This window comes from Cardiocondyla obscurior, linkage group LG09, assembly GCF_019399895.1.
Source record: "Cardiocondyla obscurior isolate alpha-2009 linkage group LG09, Cobs3.1, whole genome shotgun sequence".
In the NCBI taxonomy this organism is placed as follows: domain Eukaryota; kingdom Metazoa; phylum Arthropoda; class Insecta; order Hymenoptera; family Formicidae; genus Cardiocondyla; species Cardiocondyla obscurior.
In genome coordinates this window covers 7,137,982-7,163,452 of record NC_091872.1, presented here as the reverse complement: position 1 = coordinate 7,163,452, position 25,471 = coordinate 7,137,982, and the positions used below count along the sequence as shown (strand labels likewise).

Here is a 25,471-nt window from a genome sequence, read left to right as displayed (position 1 = left end):
TGAGTTTGTTACGATCACTAGTCACTATAGGGTTAAGCTCGTTACGTTTCAAACCTTTATTAGCAACAATAACGTCTTGTCACGATTAAAATTCACCGATCACCACGTTGGTCCGCGCGACTTTTCTTTTCTTTTTATAAATCAGTTTAGTATATAGCTCGGGGTGAGCTATTAACACGAGCCTTTTGAGAAGCGAATAATTCTGTGATAATGAAAGGTGAATTGAAAATGGAAAATGTCAAATGTGTCGGGTGCATAGAATATGCCTTTTTTTTTAACGTTAATTAAGTTGATTAATCGGCAGATTGATTTTTGCAACAGCCATTAAAAGAAATTGGTTTTTTTTTTTTTTTTTCTCATAATTTATTTGCTGTAAGAAAATGTGCACGTAAAAGATATTTATAAAATATTAGTTTTGGTTGAATTGGCACTCAACACGTTCAAGATCTTCCGATTCGATTGAGGGATGTGATTTGCTATTTCTATAAATATTCGGCACAATTAGTCCTGTAGAGTAAAGTACGAACGATCGACGATCAGTCCAGGGATAACACCGATTCGACAGAGGATCTATTTCTCGGGGGTAATTTCGGACCACCGAGATAGCTTAATGGATTGCCGAAAGTTCGTTGGCCGTCCAGCAAGAAGATTGGAGATGTATTAAAAGTTATCGGCTTGCCCGGTGCTAAAATAAAATAGCGTTTGCAATTAACTCTGTTCCGTTGAGTAGATTTCTCTGAAAAAAATACTCACAAACGTTTAGAATTAAAAGAAATGATTTAAAAGGCAGTTATATTTTTCATCATCTTGCAGTAATTAAATTAGCAAGAAATAATTAAGTAAATGTAGGAGTATTAAATTTAATTTTTCGGATTATTATGAGGAGGAATTAATTAATTTTGTTATTGCATGTGTTATTAGAATATTTGTTAAATGAAACGAAGGATTATTTTTCCTTTTTCGTTTCTACTGACCTAAGTAGTTTCCTTGCCTCTTCGATTGCCTTCCAATGTCTTCGTCCACGGGCGCCTAAATGAAGCGAAAGTTTAACTTTAAAGTATCGATACTCTTGTCGTATAGCAATAGCAGAAACAAGATTCATTCTGTTTTCTTCATTCTTTCTTGTTAGTGCATGTACGTAGCAAACACGCCCAAACATTTGGAAGGCTTGCCTCGTCGAACTTGAGAAGGTTCTGTAGCTCAAAGCGTGCATGTGATGAGGTGAAATAATGTTTCTCACGTGCCGCGATTATCGGATAAATGTCCATTTCGATGTCAGGCAATTCGGGTTAATTGGGTTGTCTAAGCACTCGTGCAGATTCGCAATAAAAAGGCTCGCCGACGTCTCCATGGAACATTCTTAAATCGATAATTAGTTTAACCTGGGAATGATTGTAATTTACATTGAAAATCTTGTGCGCTTAGATTTAAACGCGGAAAATAAGTTTATTCGCAATGAAAACTCGGCAATGAAAAAGAGTGTATGGTAATTACAGTCTTTCTATAACGTTTAAAACTAAGCTTACTTTGAGAATTTCTTTGTATTTTATTCTCGAAATTTTTCAAAATTAGATTATCATGTTTCATGCTGATCTAGTAGCGAGAGAAAAAAAAATTAATTTGTTATACAAGTGGCGTTATAAAGGTGATTCGTAAATAATATGTAAAGTACAATCTGTTGAATTATTCGCTCATTCCCGGGTTAAAAGATTTGATGAGAAAGAGCGACGAACTTGCGAAAAAGAAGCGGTGTAGGAGAGTCGTGAGAGAGATGGTTACAGCGATGCAATAAATTCGAGTTAATGGAAAAAATATCATGTATTTCTTTCGTCACTTAATTCGCCATTATTGTATAACATGCTATAAACTGTACCTCAAGACTCGCGCGATTAATATCATCCAAGAGATGCTAATTATCTCAAAAAAATATAAATCTGTTATTCAGCGGGATGCATTGTAACAATTTCATCAGTGGGAAGTAGGTACATTTGAATACGCAATCACTTCCGTTCGCCGTGGTCGTATAAATTGTTAAATACAATTTGAATATAGTTAATGTAATATTAAAGAAAGAAAACTGAAAGTTCAGAGATTGAAGTCATAAAATGCTAAACAGTCTGTTAATTCAAGTCACGGGAATGAAATGTTTTTTGGTATTATTTTCAATAGCGTTAAAATATTCTGCGGTTCAAAGAAGAATGATGAGAGGGCTGCGAAAGATGCGAGCCAAGATGCGATTGTTGAGCTAAAATTCGTACAACTTTTTATCGATTTGCATGATACATCGTACCTCTATAATTCACACGATGTGTTTGTTTCGTCAGGTTTCGAAATGGAGTCTAATGGTATAACGCTTTCCTCAACATCAGACCAATCTCTGTGCTGAAAGGATGTCTGATTTATTATTTAAAAAAATTCTAAGATTCAGATTTATGGGTGATTCGCATTTTTGCAATAGGTTTGGTGAATTTTATTGCATGATTATTTTGTGTGATCGCCACCAAAAGCACACAAAACGGCACACTTTGTACGATTGCACGAAGCAGCGAAATCAAACTGAACACGCGGTGTACACGTAAAAAAAAAAAAAAAAAAAAATAATTAACTACAGAATCGTTACGTGATACGTATTAAAAATAATGCAGAATATTGAAATTTGCGTTATTTATTTAGAATAATTTCTTAAAATATTGAGTTTTTTTTTTGTGTGTACACCGCGGCCACTGATGACAGTAACATAAAAATCTATACTATGGTGACATTTTACATTAACTGCGTGGTTGATATCGGATATAATATTTTTGTAAAAATATACGAAATGTATATTTTTAATCGGTAAAATAGAGTTCCATTATCATCTTTTAATTAATCAAATTACGTGAAACTCTTTGATATTTCAAAATATACATAGGAGGAATCTTTATCGTCTTATCTCAATATATTCGTTGTGAATTTACTTTCAATGTTGATTTTGTCTTGTTCAGTTATTTTATATAGGCACTAGAGTCTTAAAATAATTTTTTACTCGAGCTAAGTACGTATGGCTTCTCCTTGCTAATTAGTAGGTGAAAAAACACCGACGACGTGCCACGTAAGAAACAAATAGGTGCTCGACTACATATACTATCTTTACATTAATCGAACGTCTTTCTCTCTCCGAATGGCTGTGGGCCAAACTTTGAATCAAATAAATTGATTTACGTGTAATTAACTCACAAAATTAAATAAGTAAAAGAACGCGCTGTTGCATTATTTGATTATTCATTAATAAATTTCAATCGACTTTACGTAAAGTGTGATTGACTCGAACGGCTAATTATGCGTGCCATAACTAATTATGAATGGTTAAGTTAAAGGTACCTAACTCACGAATTTCCTCGTTTAAATGTCAGGAACGTTTAGTTAAGCACCTTTTACGATGACTATTAGATCATGTTGTGCTTCAATCACTCAGCGATCTTGCTGCATTCATACTCTGTTACTTTCTTCTCGTGTTTTTATACATGTACACATGACTGAAGACCGATCGCTTCGCGCGGTATTTACAATAGTCAAAACGCGTGACTACTTTTATACGTATTAATTATTGCCGTCAATAAAATCAATTGTTCGGAGCGTGATATGTAACGCCGGCGTAGGCTCCACCTCGAGACTGCAGACTCTCCTCATCGCCATTGATCAATTTTACCGTGACCTTCTCAGGCTGAGCTGTTCCGCGTAATTTTCGAAAATTGATCGGCGCGTTGAGGTCGAGACTCATCGGTCTCTTCGGCATAGTACTCTTCGCTGTAACATTCGTTTTTGGTGCTATACGCTCGGTTTTGATCTCGTTCAACCCTGTCACGGAAAAGTTCGTCTCGAGGAGGACCTGCGTTTCGTTCGAGTCCAATTTGTCAGTCAAGGTAGCTTCTCCTGCCGTCTTGTTTCTTACCGGCATAACGAGAAGTTCGTCATCTTGATTACTCGCGTCCTTTTGTTCCTCTTGCTGATGTTCCTGCGGCTGATCTTTGTTCTCGTCCGCCTCCGGTTCCTGAGTATCTTCTTCCTCTTCTTCCTCCTCTTCTTCTTCCTCACGTTCTTCCAATTCGGGTTCTTCCCTCAGATCTTCCATTGACTGTGAGAGAAATAGGAATGATACTCGATGATTTCTTCAATAAAGCAATAAAAAAATGCTATATTTATTGGGCATTGCGAAGAAAGCATGTATGAAAATGTATAAAGTGTATGAAGAAAGTTATATTTGAGAAATTAGATTAAAAGTGATGATAAGAATTATCTTTGTTATCTCAGGATGATGTTTCTACATTTCTTTTTTTTTTTTCTTTTTTATGCAGTAGGTCAATTAGATTTATCAAATTGTGTGTATAATGTCGATGTCAGATGCAAAAACATTATAGCTTTGAAGAAAAAGCGATTCAGTCATTAATTTTTATTGCGTTCAACGTTTGTCATAGGAATGCCTCACACGCAATTATAATATAGATGAATGCAAACAATACATCAAGGACAAACTTGACAAATGCATGCAAAGCTCCTTTGCAAGCCTGATAAAGCCAATAATGCACTTTTTTTTTTTTTTTACGAAAAAGAGAAAAAAATCTTTACGAATGGGTTTGGTTTCACAGGTTTAATGACGATGCCTGTATTTACCCCTAGGAGCTCCTTTTTCTCTGGTTCTTCGTCTGCTGTAGTAAAAAATATAAAATACAAAGGTCAATTAAACAGATGTCTTTAAGAATTAAAAAATTTCTCCACACTTTTTATCGACCGAATAGAAAAATAGATGAGAGTACCTTTAATGTGAACTTTTTTATCGTTTATCGAGTCTTTGGGTTCCGTATTCGGCAGTGGTTTGTATTCTTTGGCATTAGCCACTTTCACGTGAGTTCCATTTGGCCTTTTATCGTCGTCCATCACATTTTTAAACCCGATCGTTTTCACGCCGGCTGCCGTGACCAGGGAATCCGTGTACTGCTGCGACTGCCACCTTTGCGAGCCCGAAGGAGAGGCTCCAACTGCTCCGGAGGCTGCGTCGCGGCGTCGTTGACGATCCTTACGTGCACTTCGCCACACCTCGTAAATACATACGATTACCGCGGTCACGAAGACGCAACATAGGGCGATAAAGATGTATGTTCCTGCTCCTTGTTCCTCCTGAGTGGCGCCGGAATATTGCGATTTGTACAGAATTCTTTCCGGCGGATCCTCGACCCATGCTTTGTCACGGCCCTTTAAGATTAGTTATCAATTTGATGTATTTTTTACTTTTTTTTATCTTAAATTAATAATTTTTTGTTTTTTATTTATTATTTTTTTTTTTAATAAACGTTGATTTGAGAAAAGACGCCTCAAGCTCGCGAGAAGGATAGCGTTTAATTAACGAACCTGTCTCACTTTCATCACGGTTGTTTCTTTTTTTCTAATTAATATAAAATTATGTAAAACTAGTCTTTGTTTAAATGAAATAATATTCTTCTACAACTTCTTACCACGCTATCGTTTTTGGGTGGTTCAAGACCACCTGGCTGAACGTGAAAGACCGCACATTGAGCGCTTCTGACGCCGGCTGGTATCGTTGCTCGTACAGTTTCGCTGCCTTGTTTCGTAAAGAGCATGTATTCCTCTAACGGTTTCATATCGGGGCCTCCGTTGATTGATATCACGACATCTAAAAAAAAAAAAAAAAAGTTATTCTAGCTTAATAAAATCTGGTTAGTAATAATTAGCGTTACTTATTTGTGAAAGAAATAAATGATAACAAGTTTAGCGATAGACATTGACAGAAGTTTAAAAGAAAGCTTACTACTGAGACAGCCAGTATATCCTTTGTAGGCGATAAATCGCGAATCGGTGGTGTTTAATCCACCAAGCTGTATCTCCGTAGAACCCGGAGTTTCATCCTCGTCTGGTATCGGTATTCCTGGAATCGGCAGCAATTGAACGGGCTCACGGTCGATCTAGAATTATATACTTATAAAGTATTTTAAATATATATACACATATGTATATGTTTTGTTAATGGGATAAAAAAAATCATAACCAACTAAGAGAGTGGCCGTGTTGTTATCGCGAACGTAATAGACGCTATGACGTGCGCCGTTCAGGAAATTCCGATCGCTCAGACGTACTCCAGCTGCAGAGCCGTCTCTGTCCTCTTCGAAGATGAGCTGTCCCTCGGACGTCAAAGCCACCAGCAAGTAGTAGCTCCTTCTGAAAAAAAGTTCTTCGAAAGACATCCAGGACGGTGATTGGGGTCGGAACGATCATGTATTACACAGGAGAAGGGGGAGAGAAAATTAAGATAATAATCAAAGTAACGCTTTACTTGTTATCAGTCTGTACTAGCAGCAACGCGGTGGTACGCTGTCGTAGTTCGTTCGTTGAGAATGCTAGCTGAACTTTCAATTGGTTCACTTCGCCCTCGAGCTCGAATTCGCGCTGAAGTACGCTATCTCCGCTGAAATCGGCGCCCTTTTCTATAACATATAAGAGAATCAAAAATTTTATTAATACACGTTAAAGTTGTACGCGTAATTTTTTCGATTTTTTTCGCAGTATTTAGATTCTTCAAACTTCTCTTTATGATTAAAATTTTTTTTTTTTCTATTCTCGGCGCTTACCGTCGGCACAATGTTCGCCAAAGTAGGACGTCAGTTCGCAATTGCAGGAAGACTCCTGCCTGCCGAAATCCTCCGTGCAAATCCCTAAATTCTTGCATGGCATTGCGTCGCATTTCATTTGACAATTCGGTAAAACACCTTTACTCCCTTCGTGATTTGCTTCGCTGGCTAAGCTCGGTAGATCGACGAGATATTTGCCGATCATAAGACCTCGCAAGCAGCCAATGTAACCTTGAATTAGGGCACCTTTCTTTCCGACTCTTAACAAATTATCAGGGTCGAATCCTCCTAAATTTACCTAAATAAATATTTATTCTTATTATAATTATCTTTTAAAAATTCTTTTAGATTTAATTCCTATCTTAAAAAATGGATGTGACGCGTAAAAAATGTTCGCGCCAAGCGAGAGTCAACGTCGGCTGTTAAGTCGGCGATTTTAAGGTTTAATTTAATTTTAATATTTAATTAATATTGTGGTTTCTTCTAGTATTATTAGAAAAAAGAAAAAAAAAATTTATATTTGAAAACCTACCTGGAAATAGTCAGTTGGAGGTGCAGGCGGTCTCTGTGGTGCGAGAACTTCTTTCTCTGAATTTGTCCAAGGTTTATTCGAATATGTATCTAAGAGGACCGGTGTCGCGTTCAGGGTGACGTTGTACTCGTTCACGTACAATGTAGTCCAATTTTCGCCTCGAATTATAGCAATCTGCACGGAAATTCCCGTGTTAACGTCTGAAAAGAGAAATTAACAGTTTCAATGTATTTTTTTTTCAATACGCACGTTGGTCATACGTTGTTGCGGTACGATAAAATTATAAATTACTTGGATTTTCCACGGTGATATTTTTGATCTCGTTGCCAGCGTTGAACAGATATACGATATTAGTGCCATTTGAAATGTAGAGGTGTACGAAATTATTCAAGTGATCGTTCGCATAAAGTATTAGAGAATGGGTGTCGTAAGTTCGTAAATTAATTAAAATGTTTTCCAGCAGCATGCTTTTCAGCTGTAGCCTTTCCTCATTGTCGTCCGATCCGAAGTAGTTTTTCTTCAAGAAAGCACCTGGCGAGGTAAATGTCAGTGCTTTGTTGTTGATATCTGAATTCAGAAACGTTATTTTAGCACTAGTTGCACTCCGAGTTAAAATTAATTTTGTTGAGGTAATCGAACAAAATTGCATACTTGTTTCGCAATAAGTGCCTAAATGTGCCCATCGATTTTCACACACGCATTCGAAGTTACTCCACAACTCGACACATCTAGCGCCGTTCTGACACTTATTAGGTTGGCACGAGGGCTTGCAGTCTTTGATAATTTCCGACAGATGCACCGACATATAACTGTGAATATCTAATATTTCTCCGTTAACAACGAGACCGCGAAAGCAGCCAATGAGACCTTGCCGAACGGAAGAAGTTTTTAAATGCTCTCTAAAAACCAAAAAAAGAATTTAAATTACTAAACGTCACAGAGCGTGCGCTTAGCTTACATTAATTTTCGTTTCTTTTACGTCAAAGAAAACTGTCTTGCATATAACGAAATAATATTAATGAGAAATAATGAATGACTAATTAATTATAATTATCTCGTCAAGTTACTCACGCAGTAGCACCGCCGATGAACATAGATCCCTCGAAAGGTCCAAATTCTTCCTCGGGTAATAAATCCACCATTAAAAAATCAGTGTTGATCATAAATCTCACATGGTAGTCATTGTAGTCGATCCAAATCTTTTGCCATTCGCCGTTATTCAATTTACGTCGACTTTCCACTTGTAATTCGCGATTTGTACCGGTATTCAGGGTGAAATTAAAGGTCAATCGATATTCCGACGTTAGAGCAACCATAAAAGAAGGATAATTGCTCCGAATTGGTGGCTGATACAGAAGAATAGCTTTCTCGCCTGTCGTTCGAAAGCTGAATGCTATGTCACCTTTCCTCCAACCAGGCACTTCGATATACGATTGCGACGTCGTGAACGTTACCACGTATTTCTGCGTATCTAAAAATTTATTATCAATCGTAAATTATTAGTTGTGCACATTTTAATTTTTAGTATCGCTTCTAACAGTGTTTTGCGGATATTATTCATAATTTTTTTTTTTCCACACGTTTATACGATAGTATTTACATGTGTCGCATATTTATTTTAACACGTACTCGTTTCAACACATTCCAATGGTCCCAGAGTGATACGTCCCCGGGCATCTTCCTCGAGATCTCTCTGTTGTAAAAATACCATTCCGGTGATGCCTAAAGAGTCGGGTGTTTCGTAGTATCCCTCGTCCGATAGCCACTTACCGGCGTTTCCGGCAGACACGTCGCAGTTACAACTCAAATTAGAATTTACGCACGTTCTGTTCACTAAAGTAAAATTAATTGATAAGTAAAACAATCTTCTCGAGACAACGATCAAGTTCTTGCAAACGTATATATTTTCAAATTTATTAATTTCCTTATTATTTTTGTGTCAATTAATAATACTAAGAATTTATTTGAAGAAAAGAAAAGAAAAAGAAGGAAAGAAAGAAAGAAACTTACTGCCACACGGACAGGATCCGCGATTAACATTTCCAATGTAATCGACGGTGGTACCTTTGGAGCCCAAGAACCATGTAGCACTGTGCAGCTCCAAGGGTGCCTTGTAACAATCGTACTTTACGTATTGGCTGCAATAAAGCGAGTGGGAGATCAACTCCTGCAGCATCTCGGCGGTAAACTGCCTATACGTGATGTTGAAAGAAAAGTCACTCTCGGTAATAGATCTGACGTCCACTTGGGATGGTAAATTGTGCTCGACGATCGTTTTCGTCGAATCTTCGATCGATTGGAACTCGCACTTTACTAAAGCGGGCGGGAATCGGCCGTTTCCGTCGATGTCGATTTTGTAAACGTCGTCTTGCGTGTAACCCAAGAGGGCCAGTTCTTCACACGTTTTTCTATATTGCGCTAGATAACGAAACGACTTTGGTCAAAATTCAAGAAAGTAGAATAATTTACGTTATCGTAATTTACTTTACCGAAATGGCAGTTCTTCCCGATGTATCCTGTGTCCGTGCAATCGCACGTAATCCTATCTTCTTTCACCGAGCACTTGCCGCCGTGCTCGCAAGTGTTTGGTCTCTTACACGGGTCGACAAACTGACAGTTATCTAAAGCAACTTCCCCGACTACTCTCTTAGTGTTGATTACGTATCTAGGTTCGATTCTCTGACCGTTCACTCGTATCTCGCGCATACATCCCACCAGACCTAAAAGTTGCCGTGCAAAATTTCATGTGTTTGTATACGTATTTTTAATCTTTGAAATTTAACTTTCGATTATACCCACCCGCGTTACTTTTACCGCTTCCTATAATGACCTTATCGCCTAATTCAAACGCCATAGAGAAGAGCTTGTGTTGCTTATTCCTGTAATCGAGAAGGATATTGAGCTCGCCTTTTGTGTAATTGAGCTCGACCGCGTGCCACGAAGTGTTGTAAGGCGGAAATTTCACTGACGTTGACACAGTAATATTCTCATTTTTAACTGGTATCAGGTGGAAACGAATTTCATCGTTGACTTGACGTAACTATAAACGCACGGTAATAAATATTAATTTTTTTTACAAAGAGTGCAACGTGACGGAAGAAAACCAATAGACAGTATTGTAACAATACCTCCCAGTAACCAACACCGCGATTGCTTTTTACTTCGCCTGAAGCAACAATTGCGACTGGCTTCGAGCTTTTAAAATCGAAATTTAACTTTAGCGAGTCGGTTCGCTCGATCGGCCACCAAATGTGACTACCCGCGAAAGGATACGTGATCGGAATAACTTCGACATTGGCCTCGTAATATTCTGGCTCCAGCACACCGATGTAATGCACCATAGGGTTGGAGCGCTTTAATTCATATATGATTGATTTGTCGTTAAAGAATACGTATTTTAAGGAACCTGAAAATAGAATCGTATATTAAGACATTCAACTATTTAATTGTTAATTCGCGTATTTGAATTCTATGAATTTTATCAAACCAGCAAAGTTATTGTGCGACAGAAGACCCTTCTTCTTGTGAAGCTCTGGCCCGCCACCGATATATATCTCAGGATCGATTATCATATCCCAATTTTCTCCCGGTACTTCTAGTACCTTAACTTCGTCGTCCAAGCTAACGTAAACGGAAGATCCATTGTGAAATATAGTCAGGTTGTTCCAATGATCAGACGTTACGTAATCGCCCAGCGTGGTGGAGATTTTCGAATTGTGCCCGAAATCGAGTTCAACGTGGACTGATCCATTTACAATTGAAGCCGCAATGTAATGCGGCGTGCCGTCGATCTCGCCGGAAGCGTAAAATAAGGCGGAGTTGTCCCATTTAGTCTGAAATTTATTGATTTGTATTAAAAATTGGATAGAAATTTTTGCCGTTGAGATATAATATTTTCAATCATTTCAATCTCTTCTTTATATCTCTTTTTTTTTTTTTTTTTTTTTTTTTTCTGCAACGAGAAAGGTACTCGGTGACAATAATTACTCGTTCAGCTTACGACAAATTATATTATGTTCACACAATGATCTACGAGATTTTAAAAAGCGGAACTTGACACTCTTTCCAAAACTTTTCACGTTAAATTTTTTTTTTTTTTTTTTTTTTGATCGTAGAGTGTTGTATAAGTGCAGCTGCTCGTGAAAATGTGCCCCTCTCGACTCCGACAAAAAGGTATAGCGTCTCGCTATAATGAATCAATGAGCCCGCGACAAGGGAAAGGAACAGAGAATCCCATTACAATAAGTGAGCCCATGGTCAAATACCTTAAAAGCGAGGCTGATCCTGTTGACAGACGAGTGAACACGATCCTTCCAATCGTACACGCGAAAGGACACGTATGAGGAGCCTCTCAGTGTTAGTATAGTCGCGGCTGAAAAATGATGTTACATTTCAAGCTCCATTAGTCCTGTATTGGAATATCTGAGCCTTTTTAGATCCGCATAAAAGCCTTATATCTCATCTTCGGTTAATACAATTTACATAGGACATTTATTGATTCAACGCGATCGAATATTTCTTTAGTAATAACTAAGAAATCCTCGTAATAATTATTAGAAAAATAATTAGCTATATTTAACATGTAAATGTAATGTTTTGGTAAAGATAATTTGTATTAAATTCAATTACTTTACGTACTGTACACATCGCAACGTTCACCCTCGTAATTCGTGCCGAAACAATCGCACGTTAAACTGTTGTAGTGATTCACACATTGTTCGGCGACGAAGCACAAGTTCTCTCGTGTTCTACACCTAAATTGAGATTAAAAATTTATATCGTTGAAATGTGTTCCCTTTTTACATAAACTAATTTTACTTAAACTAATAATATTACAGATCGCGCCGTGTCATTTACTCTCACTTCTTTTTTAAAGAAAACTGTTTTACATTTGATAATATTTGGTAACAAACACAAAATAACTCAGCTTTACGGAAAAGCGGCAACAATAAAATTTCTGTATTTTTTTTTCAAATAAAGAGAGAAAAAAAAAAAGAAAGAAACGTACTTATCTATACATCCTTCCTTCACATTTTCGTGTTTAGTCGCGATTAACGGTTGAATGGGCAGCAAATCGCTGGCGGATTTTCCGGAACTCAGAACCATATCCCTGATGCATCCAACGAAGGATTCTATTATGTACTTTACTCCGTGTAATCGTTCTTCGGAACTTAGTCCTGTCAAAACGAAAATTAAATAAGAATACGAAAAGATTTTTCTTTCGAAGGAGAAACGTCGCTCGGCAGGCTTTGCTTACCTCCAATAAGAACAACTGAAGCGAGCTCATCAGATACTCCATAATTAACGATACGTTCTAAAACTTTTAGAGTAGTTTCGGCCTTCTTATCGTCGACTCTGGCTATTAATTTAGCCCCGTGTACGTCGATCCTCACGAGAACGCTATGCCACTCGTCTCTGTTCAGCCCTTGGCCGACTGTTAAACTAGTCGACTGTTTGCCGAATACATGAACAATTTTCAGTTGACCCTTCTCTACTATCACATAAAGGGCGTAAGGGTCAAGGCTTTCTGGGCGATCTTTGACACTGTGATAAACTAGTAAACCGTGTGGAAGTTTGGTGCGAAACTTGAAGGATATCTCGCGACATAGTCTGTGATATATCAAACAACATGTATGAAACATCTTTCTTTTATATTACTAAAATATATAAAATAATACATAGAAAATATATTGAATGCATTATATTGCATGCAATATATTGAATGCGCTAAGCGACATTACTTTGTTCCGTAAACTGCAAGATTCAACGTTTATACAATAGATAATAGATAAGATTGACAGATAATTTATTTGCTCACCTTAATTGAAAGGTTTTGATTCCAGGACCGTCGAGTTGAATGAAAGTGTTACTTTGTGCGAACATAAATGTTTTCTCGTGACCAGATTCCATGAAAGTTAATTCCTTTGATAAAGATATATAGTTGAAGATTATTTTTTATATTGCGTAAAACGTTACGTATTTATGTAAAGGAACGATGTTTCTACCTTTCCTCGTAGGTGCTTAGGCACTGGTGGTTTTGTTGGTTTCGGAGGTGTGAATGTCGGTCGTGGGGTACTAGTCGTTGTCGGTGGTGAAGTACTCATGGTCGTAGTGCTCGTTGCGACGAATACGTTGCCCTTTGTCACAAGATAAGGCGGTAGGGTATCTAAAAGTAATCAATATAATTCTGTAATAATCTTTCCAATATCTGTTAAATATATTCTCATTTTATCAAAGTCAACTCTTTTTTTGTTTCTTTTTTTTTGGAACAGTTTCTTACGGTCAGCCCCACCGACGCAATAATAGAGACACTCTGCTTCCGAATTAAATCGATTTTCATTTCCTAAACAGCCGCCGTAAGGGAAAGTCCGACATTTTCCTTCAGCTTTGTTGAAGGTCCATTTGTGAACGTAGTGCTTGCAGGGGCCTGGCTCTGTCTTGACAAGACATCTGTCGGGCACAATCCTTTTCGTCGTGGTAAATTCTTCTATTTCTTCGACTATATCCGTTTTCGGCGAGACCGTTTGATTCGCCGGCATCTTTACGATTACGTTGAGCAAGACGAGGATCCCGAGGATCCTGTTTTCGCGGTAGATCATCGTTCCTCATTCGCTGAAAAAAAAAAAAAAACAAATAAATTTTCTAGTAGATTTAATGAAATTTTTCGCAAATATTAAAACAATCGATTGCTCGATTTAAAATTTAATTGCGGGAATGTATTTTTAACGGGGTAAACAACGGAGCCACTATACAAGTGTTTGATTATATTAGCGACACGTGCACATTTATTAACAATTTTCTATGTCCTGTTAATAAATTACGCGATGCTTTTAATTGTCATAACTCGATGGATCGGTCTAACTAAATTTACAACGTCCCGCACTCAAGAATACAGTTAAATACGTAGGTATATCATCACGAGTTTTATTCTGCAATTTCTTGTACGCGAAACATATAAAATTTTTTATTCTTGACGATTATGTCTTTTTCTCGCTCGAAGCGCGAATGCAATCGATCAAATCGGCAGCGGCACGGACCGATTAGGATCAAGTCCGACGCGTTTTCATCCTCAAGAGCTGTTCGCTTACCCCGCGCATTTAAGAGCGGCTTTTACGATTCAGAGCACGTGGACACCCACGCTACCTTCCATAAAGCGTGTTTAAAACCGCACCGTTCTTCCGGTGCGTCCGTCTTCCGTTAAGACGGCTACCTCAAGACGAGCCCGGCAGATGCAATTTTACGATTACGATTGCCGCTTTCAAATTTACGATTTCCCCTCGCGTCGCCTCGCGACGCGGGCATTACAAATGGAGAACGGAGGGAACCTCGTATGAATGATGCAACGGATACCTAGTATTGTATATCCGACGCGACCGGTTAAGCCGCCGCTACCGTTTCGATACAATCTTTCATTTTTCCTCTTCCGAGAAGTATCTCGCAGTTACATCTAATCCGTAGAACCTTAGGAGCCTGCGTGTACCGTTGCGCTATCAACCGAGCCCCCGGGTGCACGGCGCGCAACGCGATACCCCCGCCCGATATGCCTTTGACAATCAAGGTGCATAAGCATATGCTGAACGAGACGAAATAAAGCGTTAACTTACCGATGTAATGCGTCACGAGGCGTAATCTGACCGCAGACATCACCCGTTTCCACGAACACCCTCGGCAGGGCTATCGTCTACTCTTGCAATTATCTCTTTCACCGGGTCAATTGGGTTTGATTTACGAAAGAAAGACGACACGCGTCCAGCATGAATAATCGCTTACCGCGGCCCTTGTACTTCCTGTCGGATTTGCCTCTAATGGGGACTCCTCGGGAACGCTATTCGCGCGCACCTTGCTCAACGGCGAACGCTCTTCGCTCTACGACGCCTTCGCTTCACGTCGCAAAATTGCTTTGTCGTCGAGCAATTCATCGAGCCGGCAAATAACCGCATCTCCGACTTGAACTTCGACGACCGTCGGAGCGGGACACATGCAACACGACCTTGGCGGGTAACGAGGAAAAGAGCCTTACACGATTGCATCGCTTACGACGGTCGTCAGTTCGGGAAAGAGATGGTTCTTTTTTTTTTTTTTTTCCTTCTTCATGATTCTCGTAATAGCGGCGCGAGTTTCTCTCTCTCTCCTTCTTTCTCTCACGGTCCAGTATGCGCTTCGTGGAACGCCCTAGTTAATTAGAAGACCTATCGTACGTCATCTGAAATTTCACGTCACGGCAGAGAATTTCGTGCTCATGACCACGAAGACTCGCGACAGCATCTGATACGGATGCTTTTGATCACGCACAGCTTTTGAAGTTCTACTTTGCAGAACGTAACGATGCTAGGAAGTAGGTGTCGATATCAAAATTATGCCCGACGTTAATTTGTCGCGATGTATCTCTTTTTCAGAGTTGCGCACAAAGTCTTTAAATCTATTTTTACTAGCTATTTCGTTAACGTTCGAATCAATGTCACCATGGGAATCTTGTCTATTAATGCTATTAATATCGTTATACGTATTGATCATATTGACAAACGCAATGTGTGCACATACACTTGCATGTAATATTCATCTAGTAATAGCTCATTTATTTTCGATTACCGAAGTCATTAGCGTTAACTTAGTTACTTTACTCCATAAATTTGTTTAAGTATCGATATGATGTTTCAGGCTTTAAATCGCCGAGTAATTTTTATTTACCTTGGCCACTAAACTGTACGAAAAAAAAAAAAAAAAAAAAAAAAAGTACCACATACGCTTAAAGAAAAATTTACGGAACGCATAGCAGAGAAAAAGAAAATATATTGTTAACCAAATGCAGTATTGAAGCCTAGGGTGAATGAAAAATTGGCCAACGATAAGACATGCTTTCTCATCCGAATGATCTTAAAGAGTGATTATTTCGGGCGTGATGCAAACACTTGATAATACGCTCGGTAGCCTTGTCCGAGCTTTTTAAGCTCGAGCGAGCTTTGCGCCGTGCGAACACACGAATCTGCGTACCTTCGTTCGCCGTGGTCCAGATGAGATCGCGGCTCTCGTACAGGCCGCGGGGCAGGATGTGACGTCAGAAGGCCCCCGCCGAGCTGAGCACCGTCCAACGGACGGCGGCTACGAGTCAATTGTCTTCTTTTACACTGACACACTGGCCAAATCCCCGCATCGACACGGCTGGAAGCAAGTATTCGCGCGCACGCACACCGATGCACATACCGCGCGCACACACTCGGCGAGGTCCGCACCACCTCCTTCTCTTTATCCTCTTCCTCCTCCGGACTGCTGTTGCTTGTAGCAGCAAGTAGACACTAATTTATTAATGCCACTCCGACCACTATACTCTCCGTTACTCATCACGGTTTATTGACTTTCATTGCGATCTCGTCTCGCGCGCCACACTCTAAAGTTTCTTCGCTCTTTTCCTCCCCGCGGGCGACGTATCAGCCTTCCGTTGCGACCATCGGTTCCCCCTTTTTCTTTTTCGCGCGCCCGCAACTCCCGCGGTTACCCCACGTCCCGCCCGGTCGTTGATCATCCACCGATCGTTCTTTTCCGCAAAGCGTTATCCGCTCCTTCAACTTTTTACAAAGGGAAAGTTCCTACATCCCCTCATCTCGGTCTAGGAAGCGAGTTCTTGAATGAACGTCCTGAAATCGAATCGATATCGCATTAGCAAAGTGGCGCAGCAGCCGTTGTGATTTCTACGCTGTTTATTTCCGATTATGCACGGTATGTAGTCGATAGAATTTTTTTTTTTAAGAGCAGGTCTTGTCTGACTCATCCAGGATGGGGCCGACCCTTTCCATAATCAGTAAATGGAAATGCTTTTTACGGATAGTTTTCACAATGGTCTTCCGGTGATCCGTATCGCGAGTAGTTTTCACAGGGTGGTCTCGGGAGCACCGCGTGCTTTCCGATGTGAGAAAGGGGTCGTTGAGTCGAATCGATAGGGTGTGTATTACGGTGCAAATAATAGCACACGAGTATGCATTTATAAACGACGCGTGACGGCCGTGTACACGGACGTGTAACGAGCTTATTATCGATATCGCCGTATTACCAATCTGTTTCTCTTATCGAAAACACTTTCAGCGTATTATATTTCGAGATCGATGCAGCTCTCCTGCCTCTCTTCCAGATGTACGTTTCTGAACGTGAACCAAGTCTTTTAAATGTTTTTTTTTTATTTTTTTATTTACGTCCACAAATATATTTTCAAAAGGTATTTCTTTGAGAAATGATCCTCGTTTATATAATCTATACTTCGCGTTTCGTAAGCCTTGATATTCGCGGCTAGCGTGTTTACGGGGCCGCTCGTTCCCTTTCTGGTCGCTGGAAGATCGATATATCGAACAAAACCGACGACTGGGTCATAGCGTTCGCGTTTTGGATTCGGACTAACATTTTATATTTTATATAAATGCTTCGAGCGCGCTGGGAAAAATGTCAAGTTTACGTATATTTGGAAAACGATGAGAATACACGCAATGTGTGCACGTTCAATTCGATACTTTAATGTAACGCAAATAAAGAAAAAAAAAAAAATAAAAAAATAAGAAGAAGTATGTAGCGACGGGGAAAGCGTGGAGATTATCCATTACATAATACACGTGCTGACAATATAGTTAGGTCTCCGCGAAGTTAGAGAACGTCAATCTATAGGCTTCTTCGTTGAAAAGAACATTTCTAGTTCTAGTCACGCACGTAATACAGCAAATGACTCATACCACGTGTCGAGTATCGTCATATCGTCATCCCCGAGGTTTTATACATTTCGAAAGAGAAACGTCGTGGCATACGATTTTATTGTTTGGATAAAACTAATGATTTGCGTGGAGGAAGCTAATCGTGTAACGGAAGAACCTATTGAAACTTGTGGAAAGAATTGATTAGTAACCAATGACTCAGGCGTGTGACTAGTTCCCGAAATGTCTTCAAACATTAATAATTTGTACTTTCCAAAGTATACTTATTGCAAAAATGATGAAACTTAATTAGTTCTTTTTTTTTTCTTTCTTCTTTTAATCGTTGTATATAATAATTATTAAATAAAAACCTATTTAAATAATGATGTGTAATATAGAAAATTGTTAAAAGTTTGCAGAAATGTGCAAATTTGCACGTAACAAAAAAAAACTGACGATGTTTCTGCTTTATTTGATTAGGTTTGAATATTATCTCGAACACGCTGTTGGATGATATAATTTGATGGTTGTCGTCACAGATACTATTAGTGAAATATGTCGTTATCAGTAAATGTCATCACCTGCGCGATCGACATGAGCAATGTTTAAAATTTATGCAAGGTAAATAAAGGCGAGCAGTTGAAACCAGATATGCGCGATAATACGGAGAGCGCAACAATTAGCACCGCAGAGAAACAAGTAGTAAATTTTGTCGGCACAAATGTTGCAGTACTGTAAAACGAATTATTTAACAAAAGAAAAAATTAAAATTTACATATTTTTTTTAGTAATAAATTCCTTGTACTGTTTTATAACTTGAAACTATTACGAGAGAATTAGTTAAAACTTTTTAAAAGCCTAAATGAATTGAGGGACGTTGGAGCGAAGCTGATTACTGACGTACGTTTATTGTTTTTAAAACTCACTTTGTTGGTGCTGTGTGTAAAAAGTCCGTATTACAGTTTCAAAAAATATTTTGACTGTTGAATAGAGTTATAAGGTTGAACGTGATATATTTGTTATCTTATCTCGTAGTGTATTGAAGGGTCTAATCTTTTATTGTCTTGCTCATTTATGGATGACAGATCTGATAATGAGTCATCTAGAAATTATATGTAAATGGAAATGATTGAATATAATTAAAATATAGATTGTTTCTTTATCTTTTAAATGCATTTATTTCAAAATTTTGTTAGCTTCTCGCAAAGATATTTTATGATGATTTAAATTGTAGTCTAAATTGTAATACTAATTTTTATCTAAATTGCAGAAGTTATCTGTCACAATTTGATGCTTTATTACAGATTGCGAGCAATTAAGGTCGTCTTTTATTAAGTGGAAAGATAAAGATTTACCTGAATGTATCACGAATATTTTTCCTCTCTAAGAAGTTGCACGAACATATATTTCCTCATTACGAAACAGGTGAGAAGTCGTGCGGTTTTTCGCGTAAAAAAGATTAATTCTAGTTTATTCGATTTCCTTTTCTTTTTCAATATTTCCTAATTATAATTTCATATATGCAGAGAATAATAAACGCACGTGACATTTTGCATTTTAATTACGTTGCTTACAATTAGTCTTACCGATAAATTCGTCGTCGTAAAAGTAAAACTTGCTCCAAAGTTCGAAATCCTCCGGCAGAGATCTACGATATTCACCACAAACGAAGTCGCGAAGGAATTGATTGAGATCTCGAGAACCTCGTGGAACCACGGATGAACATGCGCCTTCTTAGTTTCACGAAGAAGGAAACCTCCGGTCAGTTCCCGTTGAAAATCGGAAGAAGTCCCTCGGGAGAAAAATCGGTCTTCTCCGTCGCGTCCTCAACAGCGGATGTGGACGGACTGTGATCGCACCCCGGTACGACAATGACGAACCCTTGACGATGCAGGAAGCTCTCTCTCTCTCTCTCTTTTTTTTTTCTTTTTCCAGAGGATTCCCCCTCCTCTTCCTTCTCCTTTCGGCGCTTCTTTCAGCCCTTCGTTCCGCCGCTTTTTCGCCGCGTGCGGCTCGTCAAGTACGCGGCGCGACGGAATCGCGCTCACGACTGACACATTAGCTTCACTCTGGCCGTACTACTCCGGTCGTACTACCAGGCTTTTCCTCCACCCACGTACCCAGTTGCGTATCAATCGAGAGCACCGTTAACTTATTCGACTCGTGCTCCTTTCGTTTATCGAGTTTCTCAAAGCTCGTAGAGAATCTTATCAAAGGTTTGAAAGAGGAAAGATATTTTACGAAAAGTTTTATGAGAGAATTTCTCATAATAAAGTCACAATTGATATGATAAGAAAGTAAAGGCGGATGGCGATACCGCAGGTTTCCCAATCGTTAGGTCGACGTATAGCGGAGGGTCTTCTAATACACTTGAGAAACTTTTTTTTGCTCATATAAATTGTAACGGGAAAGAGTGCGTTCGTCGCCGAAGGCTGGTCACGCAAAGCACGTCGTCAACTTCGGCGCGGACCGCGCTCGTGAAATCAGAGTTAATTAACTTGCATCGAGAAATCTCAGACTGATGGAAGTCGCACGTATTGTGCCACGTCGTGAGAGACGTTAGAAGTGTAATAAATAAAACTGACAACGAGATAATAGACAAATTGGCCCTAAACACATCCGACTCGTTAGCAGAGTATCAGAAGGTCGGGTTTCGTTGGTGTAGACGTAGAGGGAGGCGCTCGTATACCTTCCACCGTCTTGCTGCAGAAGAGGAAGCTGAGGATAAGTTCTTCGCCGTAAAATGTAGCGCGCTTCCGAAAAGAAACCCCCTCTTTCTCTATCTCTCTCGTTTAATTGCCGCACAGCCGCGTTGCTATTTAACATCGGCCGAATAATTCCGGATAAAAGGAGGTGAATACGAGGGTTGTCGACCCGTCGCATTCGTCGCGCTCGTCGTGTGATCATTGCCAAGCGTAATTTAGCGTAGCCTTCTGCCCTAGGACAAACGAGATTTGAGATAGATACAATTACCTCTAAACCGGATAAATGTCTTTTGTCCGAGAATTAGCGACCGGCCCTCACGTTATACTTAAATATTCCCGCTCGTCTTAACGCACATTGCGTTCGTTTGTCTGAAAATTCACGTTTTATAAAATAATTGGGAAGCAGAGGAATAATATGTTACGTGCAAGGCGTTTAAGAGGCCAGTTTAATTAAAATGTATTTTAAGGAGATATTAGAATTAAAACGCTAGATGTAATTAATCAAATCTCGATATATTCGTGACAGGCGCGATAGTATCGCCGATCTTTATCTCATAATTACTGGAGTAGTCTTTATCTACGGGCTAGAGCAATTCTTCTGCAGTTATGCAGCCAATTTAAGTACGCCGTACCTATATACACCGAACTTCCTTGAAGCCAATTAGACGCAAACTGTTTGCGATTAAACGCATAATGTTCCTGCGTTTCCTGAGTGGGAAAAAAAGTATTGAAACTGATGTCACTCAAAGTCATGTCTGCTTATAGCATTCCTCGACAATTACACATATACATATAGAAAATAATCACATACGTTCAGTGATATATTAATAAAAATACATTTTAGAGATAGAAACGACTGATGCACCTAAATGCACCGAGTGTTTAATACTCTTTAAACAGTTTGAAACAGGGCTTTTGTGCAACAAATGCAATTTTAATTGTCATGAGCGATTAATTATCCAAGAATTTAAATTCGACGCGAATAAATAATAGCAGATTAAATAGTTTAAATCGTAATTTTATTAGGTAATTCGTATGTATCTTGCAAATATCGTAAATGCTTTTGGATTAAACTACTTCTTGATTAATAGAACATTTTAATAAAAATGTTGAGCTGGGAGATCTGACATTATACAACTCTCCTGAGGCTCATGCAGATTGCATGATTTTTTTTTTTCGTAGTTTGTAATTGGGGATCTGTTAAAAAATATCACGCGCGTAGCGCATGGTTTCTTCTAGTAATAATTAAAGAAAAAAAGATGATATTAAAAAAGTTATTTTATTTTTGGTTGCTTTCAAAGCCGAGCTAGACTCTTATCTCGGTGTTTGTTATATCGAGATATAAAAGCGCACGAGGTGTATGCAACGGTTTGTACTCAGTACACAAATCTTTCGTGTTTATTAATGCGCGCACATCGAACCATAAACTGGTTGCAAGCGATAATAAAATTAATCGGCCACTGATAAAATTCTAATCGACAATGTTTAATAAAAGCATGAATCTAAAGCGATTCCAAAATAAATCTTAGCCCAAGGTTTCTGCTTACTTATTTGAGAAAGCACGTAATATCTTGCAATACAATTTGCATTGTCTGATAAGGAAAATTCCCTTTCGACTTCAAAAATACGCTGATGCAAAATTGATTAGTGTTGCTTCTAACATTTGGAGTAGGTTCTTAAAGAAGCAGTGGACCAATAATTATTATCTTAAAATATCCTAAAAACATTTGCTTTAAGTACACGAAGCTTGAAGAAATTGTAATAGACAACTAAGGGAATTAATTATTATTCTGCATCTTAATTCTTTTTACTCGGTTAAATATTTTCTAATTAGTTAAAATTAATCTGATTTTTATCTCACTGATCGAGACGATAAACTAATTGCCGTTAATCACGCCGAACTTATTATTAATGCCTAGGTTGTTTTACTTAACACTATTAACGACCGTTTAAGAAATCGAGTGTAAGATCGTTACTGCGCGCGATAATTGTTGCTAAAATATTTGACCCACAAGTTACGTCATTGGTAGTTCACATCCTGTTTAGCTACTTCTTGCTGGATTTTTATTTGCGCTCTCAATATCAAGTTGTTTAACAATGACGCGGCCGCTATATCAAACAGGTCGTGAAATGATAAGGATTCAAACTATCAAGTCGGTCTATTATTTTATATCGATAAAAATCACATACTTTTTAATCTGCACTAAAACTTCCTCTCAATAATATAAAGATATTTACGAAAATATAGAACAATATAGTCTATTCTAATTACAAATACATTTTTATTAATAAATAAAAATATTTCGTATAAAGAATTTAGTTTTTTTTTTTTTTTTTTTTTTTTTTTTAATACAAGAAAATGATATATATTTTATTATAATTACTTTATTAGATTTTTTAATATATTAATTTATAAAATTAATTTTTAATCAATATACGAGTATATTAGAACTACATACATCAATACGATACCGAAGACCTGTGCAAGAAATATTTTAAAATAGTTATATGAAAACATTAATATTTAACAATTTAAATATCGATAAATCTTAAAGAACGTTATAAAAAGAATGTATTAATTACCGAAAACGTAAATCGAGTATCCAAATCAAACAGGCTATAAACCCTGATACGCAGCGGATATAATCGTAGATATATTGCCAATTCGATTGTTTCCTAAAAGAAAAAAAAAAAAAAAAAAGAAGAAAGAAAGATTACTACAAATCGTTTTCGTGGCTTCCACAATTAAAATACAGACAGTTAACCATGCGCGCCCTAATGGCTGATCATTAAAAATAAATTATATAAAAAATATGTAGAGTGAAGCTTTACTTACAATGGTAAGATCATTATCTTTCACCGCAGAAGTTTCTGTTGAAAATATCGTAGTGGTTAATAATTTTGCCTAAAATGGTTTTATGCAATATTAATTAAATAGATTATTGCGCTAATGCTTCTTATTAACTGTATATTTGTAATATATGTACACCTAAGAGCAGATGTGGCGTTTTCTGCGACGACAGCGGCTAGCATACGTAACCCTAGGCGGCAGAGGCAAGGGATGAGAGAACGGAGGGAAAATCAGTCTTCGGCAATCCGGCCGGCGCGGTATATAATACATGCGGCATATGTGAAACTCGACGCACACGACGCTAAAGTCGCGTTCGCTAGCTGCCGTTGCCGCAACAAGCGTCATATCTGCTTTTCAGTGTATGTACATATGCCAGTACCTCATTGCACGTCAAATGGCAGATGCGACTTATAGCAACAATTTGTAGCGTTAATAATAAAATTGTAATACATTCGTCGCAAACTAACAGCGCACTACTGAACTGAATATTTCCATAAAGAACGGTGAATATATAAGTTACAACGTCTAATAACATAAACATGATCCAACATAATAATTGTGGACTGTAATAAGAAGTAAGATATTCTGTTGCGTCGTAAAGGCAATGATATAACTGTTTGAAATTTTCGATGGTGAGACGGTTCGCATAAAAATTGATATCGATACCAATAGTTATTCCTAAAATATTTTATAAAAATTTCTGTAGATATATAAATTTATGACATTTTCCAAAGAGATGTCTTAACTTCTGTAGCATTAAAAAAAAAAAAAAAGAAATTTATTTTTTAATATTAATTAATTCAAATACTTTGGAACATGCATCACTCAATTTTGTCAACTATTTATGCATTCGAATTGATTAACTGACAAAAGTACCGATTAATCCGTGACACAGTTTGTTGAGGTGCTGAAATCTCCGACGCAAAGCATCGTATAACAGATAAAATTTCACGAGTTCGAAGCAGAACGTTGTCCTCGTTATGATCTGTATCAGAAATGAAATCAGAATTGGTGCTTGATTCTTTACTCCTAATTCTTTTAGAATAAGCGATCCTAATACAACACGTAAGAACCAAGCGCTGCTAATCATAACTATGGCCAGCCATTGTATACAATCGATTTTCCATTTCTTATTTCGTTTGCCGTTGGCGATATTCCAACGGTGATGCTTTAGCAATTCGTCGAATTTATGAACTGTAATTAAACTGTCCTCGAATTTGGCGCGCCGCAGACAGGAAAATAATATTGACGGGATCATGTAAAATGACCGGTTGTATCGGTTGACACGCTGTAGAACGCATCCCAAATCTATCTTTGAGCAGGCTGTGGCGAAGCCAGATGAGCAGTATGCTGCGACACAATACACGACGAGCACAATCAGCGAGTACCCTGACAATAAACGAAAATTTGTCACCGTTGACTGTTCGTTAATCGTATGCGGGTGGCAGCCGCAAATACGCGATATGTATAGGAACCATCGACAGTTTTCCAACATGATTTCACGGGGACTGACTTTATTTTAACTTATTATTACAATCATTGTATGTGTTACGTGCAAGCGATAAAGTGCAGATAAATCTCTATTATCTCAAACGGATTTGATTTGACACGGTAATAACAGTAATTTGTTTCCATTGCGTGTGGATATCAAAGATAACGATGAAACACTCTGAAATTTTGGGACCATTTTATCTTTCGCGGTTTAAACGGATCGATAAAGAGTAATGCGGGCGGGAAAAAATTTTTTTTTACACGTATCAGACGCACATTAAGATTTTGTAACTATTAGATATGCTATGGTATATGTAACAATCAGATAAATGACGTACATGCAATCCTTTGATCGCGAGCAATGATTGCACACCCCGGTTTCCGTGCAATAACGATCTATAACATTATTTTTTATATTATCGATAAAATATCGTTGATAAAAAACTGCACGACACAACGTTGGTGGACTTTTAATGACCGTGACATGCATTGCAACATCACAGGTCTAACTTTCAGTCATCGCTTTAATAAGAAATACATTTTAATAAATAGATTTTAGTACTTATAATGTGCACATGTAAGGATGTTACGTTTTGCTTAAA

At 38.1% G+C, this 25,471-nt stretch overlaps 2 protein-coding genes across 9 annotated transcripts; both read right to left on the bottom strand.

Moving 5' to 3' along the window:
• Window positions 1–338: 338 nt before the first annotated feature.
• Window positions 339–20,671, bottom strand: Axo (axotactin). Of its 8 annotated transcripts, XR_011546150.1 has the most exons (30): window positions 19,409–20,670; window positions 16,144–16,784; window positions 13,433–13,764; window positions 13,158–13,318; window positions 12,971–13,074; window positions 12,410–12,762; window positions 12,161–12,329; window positions 11,791–11,906; window positions 11,418–11,524; window positions 10,640–10,985; window positions 10,281–10,558; window positions 9,952–10,192; window positions 9,642–9,872; window positions 9,163–9,570; window positions 8,782–8,985; window positions 8,224–8,623; window positions 7,804–8,051; window positions 7,444–7,719; window positions 7,153–7,352; window positions 6,621–6,918; window positions 6,326–6,476; window positions 6,045–6,210; window positions 5,804–5,957; window positions 5,490–5,668; window positions 4,794–5,229; window positions 4,606–4,685; window positions 3,932–4,114; window positions 2,291–2,382; window positions 975–1,029; window positions 618–685 (listed from the first exon to the last, which is right to left on the bottom strand). XR_011546150.1 is itself a non-coding variant. In XM_070661271.1 (29 exons), exons 3-29 carry the CDS (start codon window positions 13,749–13,751, stop codon window positions 537–539), a joined length of 6,012 nt encoding a protein of 2,003 aa, XP_070517372.1. In that variant the 5' UTR covers window positions 13,752–13,764; window positions 16,144–16,784; window positions 19,409–20,670; the 3' UTR covers window positions 339–536. The 8 variants fall into 8 exon arrangements, 7 of the variants coding, with proteins under 7 accessions (XP_070517372.1, XP_070517373.1, XP_070517371.1 ...); XM_070661271.1 differs by lacking the exon at window positions 2,291–2,382 and having other exon boundaries at window positions 339–685; XM_070661272.1 differs by lacking the exons at window positions 618–685; window positions 975–1,029 and having other exon boundaries at window positions 1,037–2,382.
• Window positions 20,672–21,942: 1,271 nt separating this feature from the next.
• LOC139105329 (uncharacterized) lies at window positions 21,943–25,428 on the bottom strand. Its single transcript, XM_070661339.1, has 5 exons — window positions 24,243–25,428; window positions 23,700–24,056; window positions 23,364–23,398; window positions 23,111–23,203; window positions 21,943–23,006 (listed from the first exon to the last, which is right to left on the bottom strand). The coding sequence occupies exons 1-5, from the start codon at window positions 24,871–24,873 to the stop codon at window positions 22,953–22,955; spliced, it is 1,170 nt and encodes a 389-aa protein (XP_070517440.1). The 5' UTR covers window positions 24,874–25,428; the 3' UTR covers window positions 21,943–22,952.
• Between the last annotated feature and the right edge of the window lie 43 nt (window positions 25,429–25,471).

Excerpts from the sequence above, each read along its gene's own strand:
- LOC139105329 (XM_070661339.1), bottom strand. The coding sequence starts at position 24,873 with ATGTTGGAAAACTGTCGATGGTTCCTATACATATCGCGTATTTGCGGC. Across the intron at positions 23,399-23,699 it reads CGCTTGTTGCGGCAACGGCA|AAACTTCTGCGGTGAAAGAT; the intron begins GCTAGCGAACGC and ends TATTTTCAACAG. Across the intron at positions 23,007-23,110 it reads ATACTCGATTTACGTTTTCG|GTCTTCGGTATCGTATTGAT; the intron begins GTAATTAATACA and ends TTTCTTGCACAG.
- Axo (XM_070661265.1), bottom strand. The coding sequence starts at position 13,751 with ATGATCTACCGCGAAAACAGGATCCTCGGGATCCTCGTCTTGCTCAAC. Across the intron at positions 8,052-8,223 it reads TTCATCGGCGGTGCTACTGC|AGAGCATTTAAAAACTTCTT; the intron begins GTGAGTAACTTG and ends TTTGGTTTTTAG. Across the intron at positions 5,230-5,489 it reads CACCCAAAAACGATAGCGTG|GGCCGTGACAAAGCATGGGT; the intron begins GTAAGAAGTTGT and ends CTAATCTTAAAG.